This window comes from Stylophora pistillata, chromosome 7 (genome assembly GCF_964205215.1).
Source record: "Stylophora pistillata chromosome 7, jaStyPist1.2, whole genome shotgun sequence".
NCBI classification, from domain to species: domain Eukaryota; kingdom Metazoa; phylum Cnidaria; class Anthozoa; order Scleractinia; family Pocilloporidae; genus Stylophora; species Stylophora pistillata.
Genome location: NC_142525.1, coordinates 1,625,949 through 1,650,581, shown reverse-complemented (window position 1 = coordinate 1,650,581; position 24,633 = coordinate 1,625,949). Strand labels below are relative to the sequence as shown.

At 36.5% G+C, this 24,633-nt stretch overlaps 3 protein-coding genes and 1 non-coding gene across 10 annotated transcripts in view; 3 read left to right on the top strand and 1 right to left on the bottom strand.

Annotated features, from left to right (window-relative positions):
• Positions 1-21: 21 nt before the first annotated feature.
• On the top strand, positions 22-6,828 carry LOC111343623 (uncharacterized). The gene is made up of 7 exons (XM_022950806.2): positions 22-1,360; positions 1,957-2,039; positions 2,255-2,434; positions 3,253-3,366; positions 3,870-3,938; positions 4,426-4,524; positions 4,928-6,828. Exons 1-7 carry the CDS (start codon positions 805-807, stop codon positions 5,006-5,008), a joined length of 1,182 nt encoding a protein of 393 aa, XP_022806541.2. The 5' UTR covers positions 22-804; the 3' UTR covers positions 5,009-6,828.
• Positions 6,829-7,671: 843 nt separating this feature from the next.
• LOC111343625 (uncharacterized) lies at positions 7,672-13,385 on the top strand. Of its 2 annotated transcripts, XM_022950808.2 has the most exons (8): positions 7,677-8,085; positions 9,030-9,214; positions 10,244-10,372; positions 10,740-10,825; positions 11,547-11,667; positions 11,886-11,966; positions 12,358-12,479; positions 12,966-13,385. In XM_022950808.2, the coding sequence occupies exons 1-8, from the start codon at positions 7,871-7,873 to the stop codon at positions 13,089-13,091; spliced, it is 1,065 nt and encodes a 354-aa protein (XP_022806543.1). In that variant the 5' UTR covers positions 7,677-7,870; the 3' UTR covers positions 13,092-13,385. The 2 variants fall into 2 exon arrangements, with proteins under 2 accessions (XP_088582783.1, XP_022806543.1); XM_088726657.1 differs by having other exon boundaries at positions 7,672-8,085; positions 12,358-13,385.
• Positions 12,320-22,944, bottom strand: LOC111343626 (uncharacterized). Its single transcript, XR_015989239.1, has 8 exons — positions 22,722-22,944; positions 20,708-20,829; positions 20,420-20,619; positions 19,893-19,993; positions 19,289-19,331; positions 18,262-18,318; positions 15,682-15,776; positions 12,320-15,274 (listed from the first exon to the last, which is right to left on the bottom strand). It is a non-coding gene; the product is annotated as an uncharacterized LOC111343626 (transcript).
• A 1,240-nt stretch (positions 22,945-24,184) lies between these two features.
• Positions 24,185-24,633, top strand: part of LOC111343618 (uncharacterized) — a 71,885-nt gene continuing 71,436 nt past the window's right edge. For 2 of the 6 annotated variants that reach the window (XM_088727207.1, XM_088727212.1), the window contains exon 1: positions 24,185-24,608. In XM_088727207.1, the coding sequence (XP_088583333.1) occupies positions 24,521-24,608 (88 nt within the window). In that variant the 5' untranslated portion in view covers positions 24,185-24,520. The remainder of the gene's footprint in view (positions 24,609-24,633) is intronic. The other 4 variants (XM_088727209.1, XM_088727208.1, XM_088727211.1 and 1 more) reach the window with 2 other exon arrangements.

Sequence of the window (24,633 nt, the reverse complement as noted above, 5' to 3'; positions counted from 1 at the left end):
GGTTTCTATTTGTGTATCTTTTTTTTTTATTTCTTGACTTGATTTCTCCATGAATGTTTGGCTTGGATCAATTTTTCATGGAAATGAACAACTGTGGATTTCATCATGATCTGGTTTCATTTTGAGAAATGTATTTGTCAAAACTCCTTTTTTTTTCTAAATGGTTATTAATTTATAAATCCTACTTTAAAGAATGAAGACAAGACATGTTCATGAATTTTAAAAACAGTGTTGCTTTTACTTACTTATTTATTAGTCCAGGCTCAGCCGTTAGATTCGTGAAGATCGCTCGAGTCTCATGACGCCTCAGGCGATCTTCACGTATCAGACTTGTCAAAATTTTTTGTTCTTTGTACAATTTTTTTGTCTTTGTTATTAAAGTGAATAAAATTATTGCGACTTTTTTTTTTTTTTTTTTTAACTGTCTGAAACAAAATTCTCATCAGAATGAAAAATCTCCGAACCACAGCAGCTGTGCTGTCATGGATATGTGTGGTCCTTGTTTATCTACTCAACTGCGTAACTTGTAGTTTTTTTTTTTCTCCCATGCTATTTAGGAGTGCTTCTTTTAAGGTCTCCCAACATATTATATATTCTTTCATCATTTACCTTATCCGGTGTGGCGGATTCTCTATTTGGAAGCAAGAGCGATCCACCATACGTTTTTAATTGAAACATAATTTTGCCCCATACTACCCTAGCAAAGTTACTTTTCATCACCCCCCCTCCCCTCATCCCATAACTAGAACCAGTTGTCAAAGCAACCGCGCCATTTCAAAACATGTACCTCAATGAATTTCCTCAATGGCGCTCTTTGATGTAGCTCCAGTGTTGGAAGGTGTAGCAAGTCTTCAAGAAAAAGTAGAAGATGCCATTACAAAATCCAAACTTCTTCTTGAAGCTGTTGAAGGTTCTCAATCAAAGTACACTGAGTTGAGTGACGAGTATCCTGTGCTTCGAAGTTTGAAGGGTAGACTAGCCGCGTCACAGGGGCCAAACGAAGCTTTATCTACAGAACTCGTCAAATTCAAATTAGAGCTTGAATCTTTTGTGGAAGAAGTATTTAACGCTCACGATCAAGTAAGGAAGGATTTAAAACTTTGGGCTAATGAGCTGGACAGAGATAATACAAAGTTACGCCGCGAAAGAGAGGAATTGGCGAACGAACGAAGAAAGCTTGAAGTTGATCGCAGAGACTTTGATGCTCAGTGCCTGGCAGCAGCAAGCAAAGAACAACAAATCACTGAAGCACGAACGGTTACCAGTACCGACGACACAGACCAGACGTTAAGTATTGTTATGAATAACTACACAGATCATTGCGAGGAAGATAAAAAAACTAAATCTGCCCCATCTCATGGTAAGTTACACTATCGATACCAGCGTATCACTATGACAATTATTAAGTCTCCCTCTTTTTGATTGATTATTTGATCAGCTGTTGTCCGCGGCTGTTATTTTGCAAAAAACCTTATCGCAAAATTTTTCATTTCTTACGACTTTTTTAATGAAGTATTTTGTTTGAAACTTTTCGTTTTGTTTCACCAAAATTCTAAAAATCATATGGAATCATGTAACCAACGAAATTTTGTATTTGTTGATGAACTTGGATCTTAAGCATTTAACTCACTATTTCCTATAACGCCCATACCTAACCCAGCAAACAGGTAATGATAATACTCTCAAACTTATTCGAGCGAAGTGTTTGTCATAATCAAACACCAGATTCTCAGAACTTAAATAAAAAGAAATGTATGGCAGCTAGAGGGGAGAATTTAGTGAAAGTACTTGGTTTAAGTCTTATGATGTGGTCGTTTCTTTAATGCAAGAAGGACTCTATTCCTCCTTACAACCAAGGAGGAAGAAATTGAAAGCATCTTGAATCCAACTTAGTTCATTTATTGGATTGCAGTGTAAATCTATTATGATCTTTGTTGTTATCTTATTTCTTTTTAGTAACACGTGATGTTGAATGCCAGACAGAAGCTAAGGTTAATTTAGCAGAGGAGACTGGTGAAGAAGATATCCAAACTGCAGAGGTAAGAATATGAAGCTGTTGGTTAAAACTGTTATAGATATGGGCTAAATTTTGTTAAAATGAATTCATCTGTGATTGTTGCCAGTAATGTGCAGCGGGGGTTAAACAATAAATGTTTTTCCTCATTTTCGTGTTTTTTTTTTTTTCTAAAAGTAACAATTTTGTCTAGTAATGGAATTAATTTGATGGTGGACTAAAATTTTTGCTTTTCTGCAGTCCATCCAAGTGAAAGATGAAGAAGATAGACTGGAAATGGAAAATTATGCGTCATTGCGCTGTAGGTCTCAATTACAGACAGCAACCATCGGTAGGAATCAGCGCATTCTTACTGCTCCAGTGTCCAGGGCAAAAGCTTTGCTTTTTAAAAAACAGGATCATGCACTAAGGATACACCAGGTAAAATGAAGTTTTTAATTTCACTAAGTGCTAGGTTGGTTTTCTTTTCGCACATTTCTCAGACTGATCTTCATCCATTTCCATCATCTCTTATCAGTTCTTGGCTGAGCTCTCAGCTTTCAGGTTTGCCAACATTACTTTTCATCAATTGGTCTAACAGGGTCAGTTTAAGAAGTTTAAGAATGTTTAAAGGAAGTTCAACTGGACTGATAATTGATTGATGTTTGAAATTATCATATGACCCCTCCAGCCCTGCGTGCACAATCCAATAGAAAACCACAGCAAAAGCTGATGCAAGTAAGGCCAAATGGTTGATGAAAGCCAGTCCAGAAAAAACTGCACAGCCCTGGTGCACTTGTACAGCAACATCACAGTTCACAATTGTTACAAAAACAAGGGAAAGCAGTGAACAAAACAAAAAGAAATGTCACATTTTTTGATGAATTGTGGGTTTCCTGTTCTGACTTAAAAAAAATGAAGGAAAAGTTTTCAACGTAGAAACCTTTTTTTTGGTTTTCCCAGTGTGCATTAGTCTATTGTGTGCTATTTGAGTTGAAAAAAAAAAATCATAAAATGTTTATTTACTGAGTTAAGTCAGGCTGGACTGGGAAATATTTAACTCTTGTTCATGATGCACATGACCTCAAGCCAAATATTTTCCCGTTTGGCCCTCCCACTGACTCAGTAAGTACAAATTATGACCCTGACAAGCTCATTATTTTGGCGATATGTTTACTGTTAGCACGACCGGGAGGAGGACAAAAAAGCAGGATATCCATAAGATAATCATACCATAACAAGCAACCTGATTGTTTCAGATGCTACTTGATGATATCACTAAGGTGAAAGAAGAGAATCAACTTCTCAAGACTGAAAACTCTTTACTGTCAAAGAGAGCAAATGAAGCCACCGCTGACTTATTTCACTTGAAGGTGAGAATTTTATTTACCTCTTGCAGGTGTTACAAGTTTGCCATAACCTATAATTGTCGATTTGATTTACTGAGCTTGGAGTATTATCCAGCTGTGGCTATTAGTAGTTAACCTGCACAAGCACTTATGTCAATTCAGCAATGTAACAACATCCACCTGTCACCCAGATGAGCAATAATTGTTCATTTTTTATATTAACAATTGCTACAAATATCTTCCTTCTTTTGATGAAAAATGTTCTTGAAACCTGTTGGAAAAGAAACCCAGTGTAGAAGCAAATGAGTGAAGGGACATGAACCCTTACCTCCGTGGTAGCACCAACAACAGAATTTTTATGGACAGAAAGAGGCAAAGGAGAGGAGCTAAGAGTTGTCACCCCAATGGCAACATCTTTCAATGCATTTTTGTAATTCAAATAGATCAGGTTTTTCAAGGTGTTGCTTCTTGTTGGCATGTTGTGGTTTTTTATAATTAAGGGATGTTAATTGAATTTTTTCCTGCAGAACAAAATGACAATAAATATGTCTGACAGAGATGAGCTGTACAAGAAATTACTGAAATCAAAAGAGCAGGTATCATGTTTTTTTTTAGAGGGGGGGGGGGAAGATGTTTTGAATATAATCAGAATTTCTGTAAAGGTAGTTATTAAAGCTGTAGGTCACAGTGATGATCCCATTGATACTGCCTTTTGTTTAATCCTCTGTTATTTGGCGTAAAGAAGCATAATTATACCCTGAAACTCAGAAACTTCATGTGAGATATGTAATCTCTTGAATAGTCTTCATAAGCCCTGTTGCTCCTTCATGATATGTTTCTTGCTTTCTCTCTCATGTTTTCTTTTTTCTTTTAATTTTGATTTGGGAGTTCTTTTTTATCTTACGTAGTAAACAAAATCACGCATCCTCAATTTTCAATATTTTTGTCAAGCAGTCACTTTCACTCTCAGCCATAAAAAGCAGAGATCATGTATACATGTCATGGCCTGTGAGATCAAACCTTGAAAAAAGGTTTTGCTTTTCGTATCCAAAAGGTGTCTGATGATATTTATATCTTCATTAGATCCTGAAACTTGAACAAACATTGAGAAGACAAGCTCTTGGTTTGGTGTCAAATGTAAAGGAACAACGACAACTACAAGAGGAAATAAGGTGGAGCCAGGTAAGTAGTTTAAACATGAAGCCTGCATGAAATCTGAGGCTACACATGAGTCCTTGATAGGGTAAATTCCAACGGGTGACATGGTGTTGAAACAGCGACTTCAGGGAAATTAAAATCCGACTTTGAGCACGACATTGATGAAGTTGTGACAGCGACATGAGAACCCTCCGAAATGGCGGAGTGACAGAGTTTGAAATTCGGATGGGTGACATCTACCCCCCCCCCCTAACAGGGCCTCACACATGGAGGTAGAAGGGTGGGGATTGGACACCAATGGAAGGGCAGGATGGGTTCAAACCTTAAATGTTTGAAAATGGTATCAGGGCAAGGGTAATTTGGGCTTAAATGTTTCTATGCTTGAGCATAAAGTTGGTGCTGATTGTTTGTCTTTGTTTTGTTGCAGATCTTTGCTCTTCCTCTTAACCAACATTCTAGTCAAACGAAAAGGATTCCACGAGTAAGACCTTCTACTAGGGGGCGCTAATTGTTATGTCAGACCATATGACTATTATGTAAAACTGGGAAATTTTTTTTAAGCATTGCTAGCTTTTTCTCAGTTGTTTGATTGAGAAATTCTTCCAGCACTTGACAAGTAGACAGAAAGTGAACTGTCAGCAAGATAGCACATAATTTACAACTAGTTTGAAACTCATTCTCTGTTCAATACGTCTTAAAAATGAATTTGAATATATGAAAATGATATATGTGTACTGTGGTCTTGAGAAATGTATGAAAGCAATCCTTGCAGTAATGAACACTACTTAATATGTAGTAGTAAAATTAAGGCCTGAAACAAATTCAGGCCAATATGGAATTTGAATCCATGACCTCTGCAATACCAGTGCAGTGCTTCACCAACTGAGCTAACAAGCCAACTGGGAGCTGGCCATTGTGATGGTTTGCCTTAAACTCGTGATGTGATGTAACATTGAATTTGAATTTATGAAAATCATATATCCGTCATGTGTACTGGAGTTTTAAGAAATATATGAAAGCCATCCTCACTATAATGAAAACTACTTATGTAGAAGTGAAAATACGACTTGAAAAAAATTCAGGCCTGTATGGGATTTGGACCCATGATCTCTGTGATACTAATGCAGTGCTCTACCAACTGAGCTAATAAGCCATTATGTTGGTTCACATTCTTAAGTAGTGTTCATTAATGCAAGGATTGCTTTTCATACACTTCTTAAACACGAAGGCATGCTATAAAAGGAGCCTAAGGTCCCACTGGACCATTTGTCAATCAACTGTCGTGTGATGTAGAACTCTTAGAGTCAAGTCAGCTTGAGCTACAGCTACTCCAAAGCAGTGAGCAGCGGGCGCATTCCTCAAAATTGTTTTATGTCTTCATCACAATACAAGAATTTTTGAGATTTGTATTTCCTTTCTCCAATAGAAACTGTCTTTATTTGTGGCGGTAAATTTGAGATCAAAGAAGGTGGTTCGCATGTTACCTCATGCCACCATGCTGGTGGAAGTAAACAATAGATATCTCATTAGCTCCTTTTGTTCGTCTACCAGCATTTAAATTTGACCCGCACACGTCAACGGTGAGTGACAAATGAGCCTAGGTCTTCCCAGGGAAGACTTCTTTATATAGCGTGCCTTCATGTTTAAAAATGTTTACATGAAACAATCTAAATTTCAAATTGTTCAAGAAGTTATTTATCTAATGAAGTGTTAAAAAAAGAAAAGGAGGTTCAGGAGACTTTGAAATAAAATACTTCAGGATAAATTATTTTTTGGCAGCTTTACATTGTGACCCAGGGTTGAGCTTTACGGTTGTAGGACTAACACACCTTTAATAGGTCTAAATATGTATTTCTCTTTAGTTGTGACCATTTTAAAACTTGTTTCAGAGTTCTGTTCACCAGGGTCAATTTTTTAAATGGTGGTTGGTACTGATCCAGGGATAAAATTTAGTAATGGTCATGATTTCTCTTCTAAAATAGAGGTTGTAAGGGCTGCTGTTTTCTTGGCTTCACAGTGTAGTGCATGGAAAAATTAAAAGACAATTTATAAATCTGTCTGTAAAGCTTTGAGACAAATTCAGAATTTTAAAATAACCTAAGATTCATTTAAGCATGTTTTGAACAATTTATGAAACATCAGAATTTGATATGCAGTCATTGCTTTGCTTGTTATGTCATAATTCATAATGATGTTCCTAACATTTTTGAGACATTCCATTGTCACTTCAGTTATGAGAAAAAATTTAAATATTTATTTTATTTATATATTTATTGGTATATTTTTTGAGAGATGCAGTTTGATTAAAAGTTATTTAGCCTGCTTTAATCTTTGGGTGATTTATTTATAAAGATCCCATGTAGACAATGTATTCTTTTGAGGATTTGTTATCTCCTGATCTAAGTGAGAAATGGCAATAGAGGAAATTTTCTCTGTTTGTTAATAAAGCAATAACAAAAATTATCAGAATTGAGGGGAATGGACAGTGGGAAATTAAGGTTACTCAAGAGGAAAAGAAGGAATATTTTCATTGTTGTTAAGTTGGAGTGTCATTTATTATTCTAAACCTAAAAATTAAAACGGAAAGGAAAAAGCAGTGATACAGCAGAACTTAAAACAAAATACCGCCATTCCTCAAGCATTATAATTTGGGACCTTATTTACGTTACATCAAGTTGAACGTGACTCACGATAGAAAGTCGAGAGATCAACAGAGTTTGAGGGTGTGTCATCAGCACCCAAAGAGGACTGTGAGCTGGCTAGACTGGTTGCTTCTATTTTTTTAGGTATGTGTTTGATGGATGTAATTAACTATAGGCTTTTCACCAATTTTTTGTTATCAAAATTTAAACAGTTTGCTAAGAACGGTAATATATCTGTTCAGAGGCGAATCAGGGAAAGTGGGCCCCAAAGGCTTGGCACACCCCATCAAATTGAATCAGCTCATGTAGAAGAATTGCAAATAAAATATTGTCAGTAGCATTAACAACTCTATATTTTGCTGCAAATTAAGGGGCAACACTGACGGACCTCGTATACTGGAAAGTACCGTATTTGTTTTGTATGCTTAATTCTACTTTGGATAAAAATGCATGATTTAAAATGCTCACTGTGTTTTTTTTAAGTGACGAACTAGTTCTGCAAAGGCTTATCCAATCAGAGTCAAGTTTATGTTTGGATGCAAATTCATATAACCATTCATCGTACGCGGGTGAGCATATGAACGTGACGATGACCGAGTGTATCAATAGTTTAACTGATATGTCATCTTAGGCTACGGAACTAAAACGATTTTTCTTCTCGGAGGAGCGGTACAAGCGTCTTTAACTCGTCCATTTCAATCGAGAAAGTACGAGATCGGACGTTTAAGATGTCTCGCGTTTTGGTAACAGGTGCTTCGGGTTTTCTTGCAAGCCATATTGTGAGGCAGTTGCTTGAAGCAGGACAGCACAAGGTTCGTGGAACAGTTCGCAGTCTTGCAAACGAGAAGAAAGTGGCTCCTTTAAGACGACTCTGCCCTGAGTATGCGATATATGAACTGGAACTGGTCGAGGCAGACCTGATGAACAAAGACTCCTGGCAGGAGTAAGAAAGATCAAGTTTTTTTAAGTCTTTGAATTGGTATCTCTATTTGTAGGTTTGCAACAATTTCAGTTATATGAACAGTAAGAGGTTTTAATTTGGAAACTTAATTTTGTGGTCAATTTCGTTCGCGAAAATATTGCGTTCGCGAAAATATTGCGTTTTCTTTACTCAACCTGGACGCAGCTGTCACTAACTCATGGTAAATACTCCACTCCATCTGGGCCCCTCCTTGTTCTGCTCGAACCAAAATTTTTTCAATTATTACTCCATCTCAATTTTAATACTTGATAGTTAATCAATTAAGTCAATTCATGCCAAATGCCCTGCAGCACGATCGTTTCATAGTGATGATAATAATAATCATTATTATTACTCTGCACTAGGTGTTAAGTTACAAATAGGTGACCCAGAGGGAGTATGGTCAGGTTTTTACTCTCTTACCGTAAATCATCTAATAAGTCCCCCGGGGGGCCTTAGTTATTTCAGGTACTTTGGGGGGGTGGCCTATTAGAGGGGGGGGCTTATTGATTTAGCCTGATGTCCACTACCAGGATGCAATACAATACAATGTACCGTGTTTATTCAAAAATTGCTCTCATTTCGGATTTTTTCATTCACCAAATTGACAGAGTCAAAATCCTCCATAAAGTCTGATGAGTTTTATGATAAGTTATAATCATCTTGTAAATTAGTAAAGCAGAAACACAATAAAACAGCGAACTAAAGTCAAAATTATGAACAACAACAATGAAATGCTTTATGACACCAATACTACTTACTAGAGGGGAGGGGCTTAAGAAATTACTTCCTTTAAAGAAGGGGGTGGCATATTAGAGGGGGGGCTTAACAAATTTCTTCCTCTAAAGAGGGACAGTGTATTAGAGGGGGGTGGATCATTAGAAGGGGAATTCAAAGAGGATTTACGATAATCAATTTCTATTCAGGGCTGTCAAAGACTGCACCTATGTAATTCATGTAGCATCACCCTTCCCAGCAGTGAATCCAAGAGATGAAATGGAGGTTATAGGACCTGCAGTGGAAGGAACTAAAAATGTGCTTCAGGCATGTGCTCATACCCAGGGTGGAGTTAAAAGAGTCGTCTTGACAAGCTCTGTTGTTGCAATTTATGGTAAGAGTCGAGTGATGACCCTGTGAATTACAATGTAGTAATTTCATCTGACCTGTGGCTGTCAGAATCAGAATCTTCACACCTATATCCACCAGTACAGGCCTTAGACAATTGATTTACAATTTTATATTTTTTGTGATGTTTAATTCTGACAAAGGCTAAGGGAGGAAATTTTGATTCAAAACTTATTGAACCATTAGAATTTCATTTAAGTTCATATTTTTTTCATTTTATCAATATTACGTACATTACATTAAACCTATAAGGTCTTGTAGTTTCCAAAGTTATTGTGTTGAAATGAAGGCCATACATCCCCCCACTCTAACATCTGGTGAAAAGATTAGTAAACTATTACCAATGAAAATTATTGTTGAACAAGTTAGAACTGAAAATATGAAGAGAGCCTTCTCTATTTCTGGCACCTTGATCTGTAACAGTATTCCACTTCCTATCAGAACACTTTAAAAAAAAAATCAATTTAAAACTACAATAAAGGAAAAACTCTTTGAAATTCTGAAAAATGAGGATGATTATATAAGAATTGTTGATATTAGTGAGAGTACAATTCTCAAAATTATAACTGTGTGTACTTCCAGTATATACTACAGTCTGCATCCTGTTTCATACGGTCTATAAGCCACACGGCAAACTAGATTTCTTTTAGGATTGTTCATCTATATATTATAATTATATAAATATTCACTTTCTATAGAATTCTTCTCTTTTTTTAATTTTCCTCTTTTGTGCCCGCCTCGAATAGCCCTAGCTACTTGCAGGCCAAAGCATTGTAATTTTCTTATTAAGCTTAAACAAAATTTGTTGTTGTTGTTGTTAAACTGATTGCTTTACTAAAAACTGAAAGTGGTTGGAACTTTATCAGACAGAAACAGTACAGAGAATGAAATGGCACAGCACATCTTGGCAAGATAATGGTCCAGATACCCAAACACGATATACAAACCAAATCATTTATAATACTCTAAATAGTTGTAGCTTCATGCATTAGGTAGCTTGGTGGATATTTTACAGGAGGACGACTTGATGAACAAACCATATTTACTGAGAATGATTGGGCTAATGAGGAAGGAAGCACTCCTTATGAAAAGAGCAAGACCCTTGCTGAGAAAGCTGCGTGGGAATTACAGAAGAACTTACCAGGTGTTTATAATTCCCAACTGCATTCCTTCCTTAATCATTACCTTGTTAGAATGCTTATTTTGTATTTGAAATTCAAGTACCGTGAGATTGTATTGCAAAACCATGATAGTGATGTAATTTGTTAACAGCCCAAGGAAGGGTGTGGTGGGGCCTAGAGGGGATGCAGTAGTCTGCCTGCACTGAGTAATCACACAGGGCTAAAGAAAAAAAGAACAAAAATAAAAATGAGGGACTAAGGAGGAGGTTAGAACTTAGAAGGGTATTTACTCCCTGATTCCCTAAAATGTATAATGATTTTTGTGTGACAAGACAATATATAATGACATTGCTTTTTCTTAATCTGAAAATCTTACATGATTATTTTCAGATGATGAGAAGTTTGATCTTTGTGTCATTTGTCCTGGATTCATCTTAGGACCTGTTCTTCAAGGATCAACCTGTACAAGCATGGAGGTATTACATGTAACCCTGGCAGGGTGGGGTGGGGGGGTACTGCATGCAACTCCAAGGGAGGAGATTACCTGACCCATGTTTGGGTATACAGGCACAGCTGAGGGTTTGAAATCTTGACCAAATTTCCACACTTCTAGAGTACCACAAGCTAAAATACATTGGAGTTAGCTAATGTTTACACATTTTGATGACATGTTCTGGCTCTTCTACCCCTAATAATTTTATTGTGGTTATAATGTCGCATGAGAGCAATTTTCAACTGGGAGTCGAAGAACTGTTAATGCAAGATTTCCTCAGTTTTGGTTTCTGCATCAGTCTTTGATTGGTCTAGAAGACAACATGCAACTGGTCACTGAAACCTCTTGCAGCTTGCTCTCTTGTAATTTTCTATACAACTCTTGACAGTTTGCCTGATTGATTTTACCTTGAGTTTTCATTTAGCACCTTTTTATGTTTCCTTTTGTTGTGATTGATGATTGTAACTTTTTATAATCAAAACTCACTTTAGTTTTTTCCTTTTTTTTCCTCTTTCACTTGAAATGTGCTCTATTTATGACAAGTTGTGCTAGTTATTCAAGACATCATTACTTTACTAGATGTATCATTTTGTCACCAGTTTTAAGACATGGACATTGGACAATATTTGCATTACTTAGAAAAAGTGTCTTCCTGGTTTTTAATTGATTTGCTGGTACTTAACTAATTTGTTTTTATTTATTAGTTTCACAGACGTCTTCTTCAAAGAGAGGTGCCAATGGTTCCCAGGCTTTCTTTTGCAATTTGTGATGTCAGAGATGTAGCTGCAGCACATATAACTGCCATGATGTCACCAAAAGCTCCTGGTGAGAATATCATCAAAGCAGTAACAGTTGTATTTGTTACCTTTGAAAATAAATCATCAACACTTTTAATTAATTAATGTCAATGTGCCTAAAAACTGCAATAATTCTTTTATGTGCTAACTCAAACTTAGAAGTTTAATTCCACAATGAACCCATCAGATTCAAATGGTAAAATAAAGTGCATAACATTTCATAAAATAATTTTGTTTGGTTGTTAGGTAACAGATATATGGTCATCACAAAATCTATGTGGATAGATGAAATGGCAAAAATTCTGGATGAAGAATTTAGGCCACTTGGTAAACCTCAACATTTTTTTCAAAGTTTAGTATCATGTCAGCTTGTTATCATTTCCCACCTTAGAAAAAAAACCTGTCAATCTTCTCCAATGTAGTTTACAGTGGGCTATTAGAAATATTAATGAAATTTCTAAAAACATATTTGAAATATATCTTTAAGGCTTTCTTGTTTCCTAATCAGTGCTTATTTTTTTGTTCATGCATGAGTTGCACCATCATAGTGGCTGAAAACGTGTTGAGAAATATTTGCCTTTTAAGCATCATTTTTACTCAAGGGATGTATTGTTTTACTGATCATGAAATTAACATAATATTTTGGAATACAATTTGAGTGTGATCACAAAGTCTCTACACAATAGTCACAGTGATTTTATTTTAATTTTTTTGTTAGGATACAAGGTGCCAACAAGAGTTGCCCCAAAGTTTGGGTTAAGATTACTTGCAATGTTTGATGATTCAGTTAAAATGATTCTACCTGCTGTCGGAAAAGAAATCAGAATGGATAACTCAAAGGTAAGGGGTTTTGCAAAAATATTCCAAACTCCCTGGCTATCCATTGAGCTAACCGCCTCCTGGTTAGCTCAATGGATAGAGCGCTGGACTGTTGTGCGGGAGGTCGAGGGTTCGAGCCCCGGCCGGACCAACACTCAGGGTCTTAAAATAATTGAGAAGAATTTGCTGCCTTTCTATAACCTCAAGAAATGATTAGATATTCTAGTCTTATGTAAGGGGTTTTGGCTTACTTCAGGATGTAATGGAATTCAGTAAATAAAGTTATGATGTTATAATTATCGTTTCAAAGCCTGTTGAACAATATTATAAGAAACATAGAGAATGACTTTGCCAGGGAGTTTGGAATATATTTGCAAAGTTTCTCTGTTAATCAGTTTGTAGCAATATGTATTTTATGTTGCTTTCTCCATTAGTTGTTCAAGGGTTATTTAGTATGCTTTATTGATAGTTTTTTTCTGTAACTTCATTCCTTTGGCTGATCAACAGATCACTGAAGATTTGGATTTCAAGCCTAAAGAGTTAAGAAGCACTGTTATAGACATGGCTTACAGCCTCATTGATGCTGGTTTTATCAAAAAGACAGCAAAATATCAGAAATCAAAGGAAAATTAGGAGTTTAAAGGAAGCTAAACAGTTATTGTTTGATGAGTTAATACAAGTGCAATTTTTTAATTTGGATTTTCATATCATACTAGGATAAAAATTCCATGCAGACTTGTTTAATGCATTGCCAAGCAATCAACTATTGATATGTAAATTTGCAGTCAGCTACTAAAGAAATGTAAAATAGGCATCACCAAACTCCTTTTAGCTAAATTATTATAATAAAACCTATGGTTATTTCTGAAAGAAATATGTCAAGAAATTTCAAAGGAAATAAATTTAAATTAACCACTACAATTTAAATTAATGTCACATTTGGTAGCCAGAGTGAAGACAAGTAATGAGAATCAGTTATCTCAATGCAAAGCATTTAACTTTATATAACCCTATAACTGGTTGCAAAAAATCTTGTTGAAGATATTTGGCCAAAAACTCCACCAGATGCTTACACAGTAAATAACTTGCATACACAAAATCCTCAAACAGAACTATATCTAAAAAACACTGTCAAACAAACACTGCCTCACAATTGCACTTATTTGCCTCTTGCTTGCAATCTTACAAATTTGAAATCTGTGGCCAGTTCAATCTTCTCAATATAAGTTGTTCATATATGAGAACGATCCTTCGCAGTAAAGCACTATTTGAGCAATAGTGAAAATCAGACCTGAAAAAATTTCAGGCCTGTACGGGACTCGAACCACTGACCTCTGCGATACTAGTGCAGCGCTCTACCAATTGAGCTAACAAGCCATAACGTCTCATAACCGCAGTTCACACATATGTTTCATATGTTTGTTGTTGTTTGATTTATCATCTACGGGTTTATATCGAATTAATTTGATGGCCTGCTCCCAGTTGGCTTGTTAGCTCAATTGGTAGAGCGCTGCACTAGTATCGCAGAGGTCAGTGGTTCGAGTCCCGTACAGGCCTGAAAATTTTTTCAGGTCTGATTTTCACTATTGCTCAAATAGTGCTTTACTGCGAAGGATCGTTCTCATATACGTCTCATAACCGCAGTTCACACATATGTTTCATATGTTTGTTGTTGTTTGATTTATCATCTACGGGTTTATATTGAATTAATTTGATGGCCTGCTCCCAGTTGGCTTGTTAGCTCAATTGGTAGAGCGCTGCACTAGTATCGCAGAGGTCAGTGGTTCGAGTCCCGTACAGGCCTGAAATTTTTTTCAGGTCTGATTTTCACTATTGCTCAAATAGTGCTTTACTGGGAAGGATCGTTCTCATATACGTCTCATAACCGCAGTTCACACATATGTTTCATATGTTTGTTGTTGTTTGATTTATCATCTACGGGTTTATATCGAATTAATTTGATGGCCTGCTCCCAGTTGGCTTGTTAGCTCAATTGGTAGAGCGCTGCACTAGTATCGCAGAGGTCAGTGGTTCGAGTCCCGTACAGGCCTGAAATTTTTTTCAGGTCTGATTTTCACTATTGCTCAAATAGTGCTTTACTGCGAAGGATCGTTCTCATATACGTCTCATAACCGCAGTTCACACATATGTTTCATATGTTTGTTGTTATAAGTTGTTCATCTCAACACATTAATGAATGCTTTGATGAAAGCTGGATTGTAAAGATTTGTCTTCAACACAACTATCATAGGTGGTGCAAAATATTAAGGGCACACTGCACTGGGCAAATTCAACTGTCTCACCACAAGAAATTCTATTCAGAGATTTTTGTGGACTCGATCTATGTATACCAGTAATATACCTGGAAGAAGGCTTAAAATCCTTGTATATGAACTAATAGGAAACAGTGATATTTTTTTTAAGAAAGCTACCCCTCCGAAGTGTTCAAACTGGAATGGACTGTGCACTCAAAGGATCTTCAGATAATTAAAAAAATTTTTTTAAATTAGTAATTGTAATCAAAATGCAATAATTATCAGTTAAATAGTTACAGATGATTCACTCTTGACTGTAGTCATAATAATATGTCTGGATGGCTTTGATCTTTAAGGGTGCTGATTGTACCCTTTGTTCTTTACTTGGCTTTCTGTCTGTTTTCCATTCAGCAGAATGCCAGTGTTTAATACTTAGGTAATGTGGTTCTGTATTTGTTTCCTGTGTTAGAAAAGTCCTGTTGCCTTTTTCTTCTTCTTTCATTATTTCAATCATTAGTTCCTCTTGGGAAGAGTCTGAAAAAATGCTTCTTGCACCTGAATCTAGAAATATAAATTAAACACAACAATAAAATGTTCCCTATGTAAATTAAATTAATTTTAAGGTTGAAATGTACCCCAGAAGTTGTAGTTGAGGAGTTGAACTCAGTACTTAAGAAAAAAAATGAAACCAGTTGGCCAGAAAAACCATGCTACCCCCCCATGCTACCCCCCCTGCCATTAATAATATCTGTTAGCAGAGTAAATTTATCCAAAAGAAGAATTTTAATTTGAGGGATTAGGACAATTAACCTGTGTGGGTGTTCCTTTGACAAACAGAGCATTGAATTTAAGAAAGAAAACTACAGATATTCTTTGACTTTACCACCACTTCACACAATTTACAGAGTGTAAAATTAATGTTGCACCAACAGCTCCATCATTATTACAAAAATAAACCATAAACTTACCATCAAACTCATTCCTTACGAAGAATGAGTTCAGATCAGGCTTGGGAATGTACACTCCTACCTTGGAGAGGGCGCGTGAGTCCACGTATCTTGCTCTGTAAATTAATTGTTTCAATCAATGGCTACAATTCATCAACAATAAAGATTCCCTTGGGAGTACCACAGGGATCCTACTAGGTGCCAGACTTTTTACCATCTTTACAAATGACCTCCCAAGCTGTTTAGATTCATCCAAATTATATAGAGAAACGTTTGACGACAACTCCACAGCTTTCGTGATTGATGACTCTGTTGATTCTATTGTTGTCCACATCTAAAAAGCACTGCAACAACTACACAGCTGGGCACAATTAAACTACATGTCTATTCACCCTATTAAAACGGAGATTATGCTAATATCCAAGACTCCCTTCATTGGACCTATTCCACCTACAACCATGGATAATCATCTGATCAACTGTATTTGTTTCTGTTTCTAAAGATTTGTACATTGTACAGGTGGAAGAACAATGGGACACGTAGTCCCCTACTAGGTTCATCCACCTAAACCCAACCCACCCATCCCACCCCGGGGATTTATACATTGTACAGGTGGAAGAACAATAGGACACATAGTCCCCTACTAGGTTCATCCACCTAAACCCGACCCACCCCAGGGATTCGTACATTGTACAGGTGGAAGAACAATAGGACACAGTCCCCTACAAGGTTCATCCACCTAAACCCAACCCACCCACCCATCCCACCCCAGGGAAGCACATTCATCACATAGTAATCTTGTGCGTGGGAAATTGACATCTACCCTTCCTGCAGGAGATGGGACCTCCATTTATTCGTCCCTATCCGAGAAGACTAGAATATCTAACCATTTCTTGATGTTATAGAAAGGAAGCATATTCTTCTCAATTATTTTAAGACCTTGAGCATTGGTCTGGCCGGGGCTCGAACCCTCGACCTCCCACACAACAGTCCAGCGCTCTATTCATTGAGCTAACTGGGAGGTGGTACAACTCAATCATTCACTTTGGGCGTCACAGACAATAAACTATGCTGGACACATATTAAACCCATCACTGTAAATTTTAATGCAAAAATAAATAAACTTTTGAAGTCTTTTGAACGGCCCACCCTAGAGTCTATTTATTTTAAAGGCATTCTCCCCAGCATAACCTATCCTTTTTCTCTGTGGGGATGTTCAAGATCATTGCAGGCTCTGGAGGACTTTCATATCCATGCTGCTCCACTTATTTATAATCTCAGCCCCTCTATCCCAAATAATGAAGTCTTGTCTAAAGTAAAAGCTGGCACTCTTTATCATACTTTTACAAGAAAAGACTGGCATGCATAGTTAAACACGAAGGTGCGGCCTTTAAGGTCCCACTGGACCATTTGTCAATCAACCGTTGTGTGATGTAGAACTCTTAGAGTCAAGTCAGCTTGAGCTACAGCTACTCCAAAGCAGTGAATAGTGGGTGCATTCCTCAAAATTGTTTTATGTCTTCATCACAATACAAGAATTTTTGAGATTTGTATTTCCTTTCTCCAATGGAAACTGTCTTTATTTGTGGCGGTAAATTTGAGATCGAAGTAGGTGGTACGCACGTTACCTCATGCCACCATGCTGGTGGAAGTAAACAATAGATATGTCATTAGCTGCTTTTGTTTGTCTACCAGCATTTAAATTTGACCTGCACACGTCAACGGTGAGTGACAAATGAGCCTAGGTCTTCCCAGGGAAGACTTCCTTATATAGCGCACCTTCGTGTTTAAGCTGATTTTAACTTAGCACCACCTAGTGTTACAAATCTCTTTACTAAGCATGCGACAAATAACAATTTAAGAGATAACCTTAAATTCGATTTAACCCATGCCTACTGGAAAGGAAACGACTCCTTCACTCATTGAGCTAGTATAATTTGGAACATTCTACCTGTAAAGATCAAGTCTCTTCCTTCCTTTGCATCGTTTAAAGCAAATCTTGTAAAGTACTCTAAATCTATTGATAAAATATCTTTTGGTTGTAGTTCTACCATTACATTTAAGAACTCTGATGATTTTATATATTTTTAGATGCTATTGCTTTTATTTGTTAAATCTGTAAGTTTCTTCGATTAAATTAATGTGAATTTCAATTATCTAGTTATTATATTTTGTCAATATTTATTCATGCATAGCAGGTCCACATCAGCTTTCGCTGCCATATTTTTAACCTGCATTGTTAAATAAAATAATGTATGTATGTAAAACTAAGTATGTATGTATGTATGCATGTATGTATGTATGTAAAACTATGTATGTAAAACTATGTATGTATGTATGTATGTATGTAAAGTAAAGTAAAATAAGGAAAAACATTGAAAATAACTAAAACCCACCATCTTGTAAGGAGCTGAGCCAAGCAGGACTAAAAAACCTATGTATAATAGTAATCTTTAGGTACACCACTAGTTGATTTATTTTGATCAGTTTCAGCTGACCTTTGTTAATCATTCCATTATTTCATGCATTCATTTTAAGCTTTCTTTTTTGGGCTTGCTCTCTCAGATCAGTGAGTTAACTATTGTGTGGTCAGTATCGTACCTGTTATACCGAGCTCCAGTTAAAAAGCTGTGGAGACTTTCACCGTGGGGAGGTAATCTGTAAGGGGAAAATTTGATGATAATTTTTGTTGATATATGATTGTATTCAATTTGCTACTTCACCACTTCTCTAGAAGTAGACTTACCAGTAACCCTTTCACTCTTGAGGGTGATTAGCATCTAATTCATAACAATATCACCCCTATGTAAAATCTTAAGACCACAAGAATAACTTGGGAAATGTTCAATGACTGAAGAAGCTCTTGATTGTTAAAAAATTTCTCAAAAAATTAGGAAATTATAATAGTACAATGTTAAGGTGTGCAGGGTTCATTGAAAGCAATTGGTAAGAAATGTTCTATAACTATACACATAGTATACTTAATTTTTGCAATCCATACTTGTCTGATCAACTCCATGTCCACTTGCTTATCACAATGTAGATGTTAGGGAGTTTACAATTTAGTATCTTTGTATTGCATTTAATTAATTTGCTTAGTTTGTTTTTAAATTCTAACCAGTAATAGTGCAGTTAAAAATCTCCTTTCAAAACTAATCTGTTTGAAGTTTTTGGAGAAAAAAAAATTTTATGAATCCTTTTTATGGTGTCTGTGCATCTGAGTGCACTCAATTTCTATGGAGTTTTAAGACTCCTAAACATTCACGTTATCTATGACCAATACTCAAATTGTGCAGTCTACAAAACCTAGAAAAGTCACTAGCCACAATATGATCATGAAAGTTAGGTTCACAAAGTGACATGTAACACACCAAATGACATGATTTGTGAGCTACATGGTTGCTAGCATAAAAGCATAACATTATTTGTAGATTTGTGATCTGTTGTTATCCATTACTATTTTTTTTGGCCATTAATTTAATTATCAAGTTACATGGTTAGCCAACTTTGATAACCAAATTTATGGCCAAAAAACTAATATCTTGCCAAATGGCTATAAAAATACAAAGACTGAGAAAATTAGAATGGAAAGTAACAAGATTCTATGAAAAGCAAAAGTATTCCTTACTGTTTGTGAATTGGATCACTTTTAAAGAGTCTGTAGTCATCACCTGAAAATGACATTATTTTACAGATAGTTATCAAAAATAACCAGTGCATTTAAAAACAGACAAAAAAAAAAAAAAAAAACGGGTCAAATGGCAATGTCTACAACAGTGACAGGAGAAAGTTAACATAATCAATGAAAGTTTCCATGATTATCTGTTGATCTCTTCCTGGAGTCAGATCATCAAACTATACCTCTCAACTTATATGACACTTGTTCAAGTAAATTCAAGTGTAATTGGGCAATTTTTCTCATGAATTGTGATTTGATTGTTTTTGTATTCATGAATCGTAATTAAAACTCGTTATTTAAAATGATTCCACGTGAAGTAATTTTTTTTAATCTAAACGACTAACTTGTGATTGAAGAGCCTTATTAAACATGATTCATGAACCATTATAATTTGCATGATGAATTCTTAATTGGCTATTTACTTGTTTTGAAAATGTACATATTGTTCTTGAAAGGTTGAGTCAGTATAGATAAGACCAGTGTGTTACAGCCTTGCAGAGTAAACCCACTGATAAACATCTCTATAGTTTACAGAAGAAATTTGTAAACTTACGAATTTCACACAGACGTTTCTTGTTTGTTGCTGATTTAAGATTTGAGGCAGATGAATGTGAACAGGAGGACACCGATGAGGCTGACTGACATCTCAGCAAGCTGAAATTTCAATTGACAGAATTAAGATAAGGAAAACGTGAATCAGTTTTCAAGTTAAAATTGCCATCCTTAGATTTCTCTGCTCGTTCTTTTAGACTATAGTCTTTCAATTATTCACATTTCTGCATCTCACTGCTGATGGAAAGATTTCTGTACAAACCCCATACCCTTCTAAAACAAAGCCATAGTCTTAAAGGTAATCTATTTTCTGCTCTTTTCCTTTTTCCAAGAACTGTAACAGTATATTTATAATGAAGTATGTGTTATACCGTAATATTGCGTAGCCAAAATACACACTTCATGAGTTGTCCATGCACAGGTAATTTTAAGAGAAGTTAAAGGATATTTTATAGAGTTCCAGTAGCAATACTCCCATAAACAACATTAGTGGCAGATTATTAAAACGTACAGTGGGTTGATATGTACCTCGACTTTGTATGCCTTCCAAGGTGTGATGACTGTTCCCTTGCGGAAAAAGGACGAGAAGCATAGTTGTAAACTGTACATGAAGAATGAGGCCTAAAAGGCTGACAAGGAGACTTTCCAACATCTGGCATGCTCTGGTAATCCAGTAGAGAATACTCACTAGCATGGGGTCGTCTCAATGCAGATCCAACCAAAATATGCTGAACCATATACAAACAATGATAATTAATCTCTCCCACTTCATGAAAAGTCTGTAAAGGATTGCATTAAATACAAACAGAGTCCCACCTGTGAACTCTGGTTGTGAACATCTTGTTCTAAGTAAACACAATTATGACTGTGCTGACTGCATGGCCTGGACTCAACTCTGCTCCCCGAACTGCTGCTCCTCTTGAATCTTTCAGCTGATCCTGGACCAGAAATTTTTTAAAAACACATTTTCACTCTCAGAAAATATGTGCATACAGTGAACTATGTTTAACACGAGAGAAGTTTCAGGAGTTAAGATTTGTACAATTTAAGGCCTCAAAAAAGGAACTTAACCAATCTGAGCCATTTCTTAACCATGCTGATGTTTTCAACATACCACATCTTAATAGATAATGAACCGCCGCCTGGTTAGCTCAATTGGGAGAGCGCCGGACTGCTGTGCGGGAGGTCGAGAGTTCAATACCGGCCGGACCAACACTCAGGGTCTTAAAATTAACTGAGAAGAATATGCTTCCGTTCTTTAACATCTAGAAATGGTTAGATATTCTAGTCTTCTCGGATAGGGACGAATAAATGGAGGTCCCGTCTCCTGCAGGGTTAGGGGCAGGAGACGTTAATTTCCCACGCACGAGATTACTGTGTGATGGATGTCCTCCCCTGGGGTGGGATGGGTGGGTAACAGGACCCCCGTTGATACCAGTGTTTACTACACTGAAGGGGCTATCCTGTATAAATATAGATGTCTGTCTGTCTGTCTGAACAGATATAAGCTTATGCAAGATAGATAGAAATAGATAGAAACTTTATTAACGTGTCAAAGAACCCTCTAGTTTGGGAGACATCCCATACTAATGTGGGGACACAAATAAAATGGATAAAAATTATTTACAAAGAATATTACCTACTTAAGAATAAAATATAAGTCATATCATGTATGAAAAAATATGAAATAAATTAAGAAGTACATAGAGCACAGCCCCTACAGCTATCATCTAATAGGGAGCTGAGGTCACGCTTACGTATGCAGTTTTTGAACTAGCTATATATATATTGTGGCTGATCTGTCACATAAGTTGTCAGTTTACTCCATAATTTAGGTCCTAAATAGCGTAGTGAATGTTTGCCGTAAGTTATTCTGTTGTATCTAGGAATAGAAAAGTCAGCCTGTCTTAGATTATAGGAAGCGTTGTGTTTCTGAAATATATTACAAATATTCAAGGGGCTAAGGTTGTGTTTAACTTTGTACATTAAAATGCATATATCTTGTAAGCGTCTGTTAACTAGCGAAGGTAAATTAGCTTTCTGCAGCAAACGTTCATAGGTGGAGTGTTTATCGTTGAATACAGCCCTTAGGCCTCTTTCTTGAACTCTCTCTAATCTGCGACTATCACTAGATTTACAAAAATGCCATGTGTGATGGCAGTAGGTTAGATATGGTAGAATGGCTGCCTTAAAAAGTTGTAATTTTGCATTTGTTGGAATCAAGTTGCGGAGTCTCATAAGCACACCAATCCTTTGACTGGCTTTGTTACAGATAGTATTTATATGATTATTGAAGTTCAAATTTGAGACAATTGTGACTCCAAGAAGTTGGAGAGTAGCGGTCGTGTTGATTTTCTCTTTGTTTACTAAGATAGCGCATTCTTCGATGTTATTTTCTGAGTTGTTGTTGCTACCAATAATTAAGGTTTGGTATTTTTTAAGGTCACCAACTAATAGATTAGATTCGACTACCAGTTGGTTGCTTTTTCCGTACTGTCTCTAAGTTTGGATGTAATAGTGGGTAGGTCATGACCTGTATGGTAAAATTGATGGTCGTCCGCGTACATTGATATATCTCTAACATGATAAGATAGATCGCTTTGGAATATATTCCACAACAGAGGACCCCAATGCGGATCCTTGATTCAAATCCAACAGATCAAGAGATCAATATGTTGATCTGTTGAGATCGATACAGAAAGCACAAATATTCTGGGAGCGATGATTGCGAAATTGAACCTGAGAAAAGGAGGTCCCTACCACTAGTCCATTAGGAAAAATTTTACGAACAGTCGAGCAGTGTGATATCAGCTGTGGTGCATGGACATACCTTTCCTCTTCTGGTATTGTTGCGTGTGATCGAGGGGTATACGAAATTGATAATACGTTAAACTGCCCCTCTTTTCATGCATCTTGTGAACTCATCTTCCCATGGAGAATTCTAAAACCCCTGTGGCGTAAACCAAAATCTATAATAACCTTGTGAAGGAATCACATGTAAAAGTCGCCATTTTTCAGTCTTCTCTTGCATCGAATCGTAGTTTCCTTGGCAACAAACTCCTTTCATAACCAGTTCTCCGCAGGATGGTAAAAGTTGAACTTTTTTACAACTTACCGTTTATCTTTCATTATAAAAATTTTTTTCCACCCGCATTTTTTATTCGATACTGCTAAGCATATTGTCCTGAAGTTTGTTCGGGCTGACAAAATTGTCTTTGGCGAGACTACGCCCATGCCAACCACTTGTTTTCATTTGGAAAAACCCTCTTTGCAAAATAAGGAAAGGAAAGATCCCTGAAAAGAATAAAGGACCTGCCCTCCCCCGCCTATTTCCAGAACCGCTGGATCGCATTTCGGTCGTAATTCGACTTTTTAGAAATTTTAAAGAATGTTTTCGCGAAAACCCCGAAATTTACCGTTAAATTTGACCTAAAACACAGTGGAAAGGATCGAACAAGAGATAATTTGACAAATTAGACCTATTTTGGTTACAATTTGACTTTATATTTGGACGGATTCGATTTTAGGGGGTCTTAGTTTTCGTAATCTCGAAAACTTAGACGGGTCTTAGGTCTTAGGTCTTAGTTTTCGTAACAGCCCATTGTACCTACTTTGATCCGACAAAGGTGTGACCATACTAATTAGCCAGTGTTTGACCCCTCGAAGAAAGGATCGTTCTCTAAAGATCCCTCATGAACAATATCATCAAATAAGTCCGATAAATACCTCGAATTTCGGTATTAATCCATACACATCGCTCGGCCCTACGGCCCTCGGGATTAATGTCTCCGTTTTCGGTATTTACCTATTATTAATTAATCTCTTATTTATCTCTTATTTAATGCAACGCCGTGCCTTATTATTCAAAGGGCTGACAATACCGTTGCTTGTAGCACTTGATTGAAACCTTAACAAACAAACTGAACAAGTTTCAGTGTCTTTTTCAAGACAGTTACTAAAAAAGGCGATGGAGATATTGTGATTTCTGACAACGATAAAATGTGTTGCAGTGAAATCTCAGCGGCCGAGAATTCCAAAGTCACCACAGAATTCAACAGTTTGTTTCTGAACAATGAAAATTCTCTGGGGGTACTTTGTTCTCGAAACAATGAAGTTAATTTTCTAAACGACCTTTTTGTGATTCTTTTTCATTTTTGACCAATCCACAATCAGCTCGGCGAAACTTACGGAAGTTTGCTCCAAACAAACTGATCGCTTCTATGACAACAGCTTAGACGTGACGTCACGGCAGAGTAATCGACGTGATCTCGCAAAAATACCAAATTTTCATGACAAAACATTGTGGAACTATTCTTCCAATTGTGGAATAGGTTATGACATAAACGAGGATACACGGACTTCAATTCATTACTAATTGTGAAGTTTGATACCTTGGATTGTCTGAAGGAAGTCTGGTGACTTCTGACTTTTTTTAGATCGCAGACTAAGCTGTTCGAATTCTTAGAACACCTCTTAACATTCAACATGTCATGTTACAGACCTTCAACTTAGTGCAGCTGGAATTTCTGCAGAGAGCAACTTCTGTAACCAATTTATATTTATGCTCATCGAGGTTCCTGTCTCGCTAAAAGACTGAGGAAAACAATAATTGGAAAGAGGATTTCAGCGATGCTAAAACGTTACACATCTCAGAGCGGGAAACTGCGGTTCAACCTTATTATTGTAGTTTTTGGTTTGATAATTGTGAGTTACGCCGGTAAGATTGTGATTCCAGATGCGCT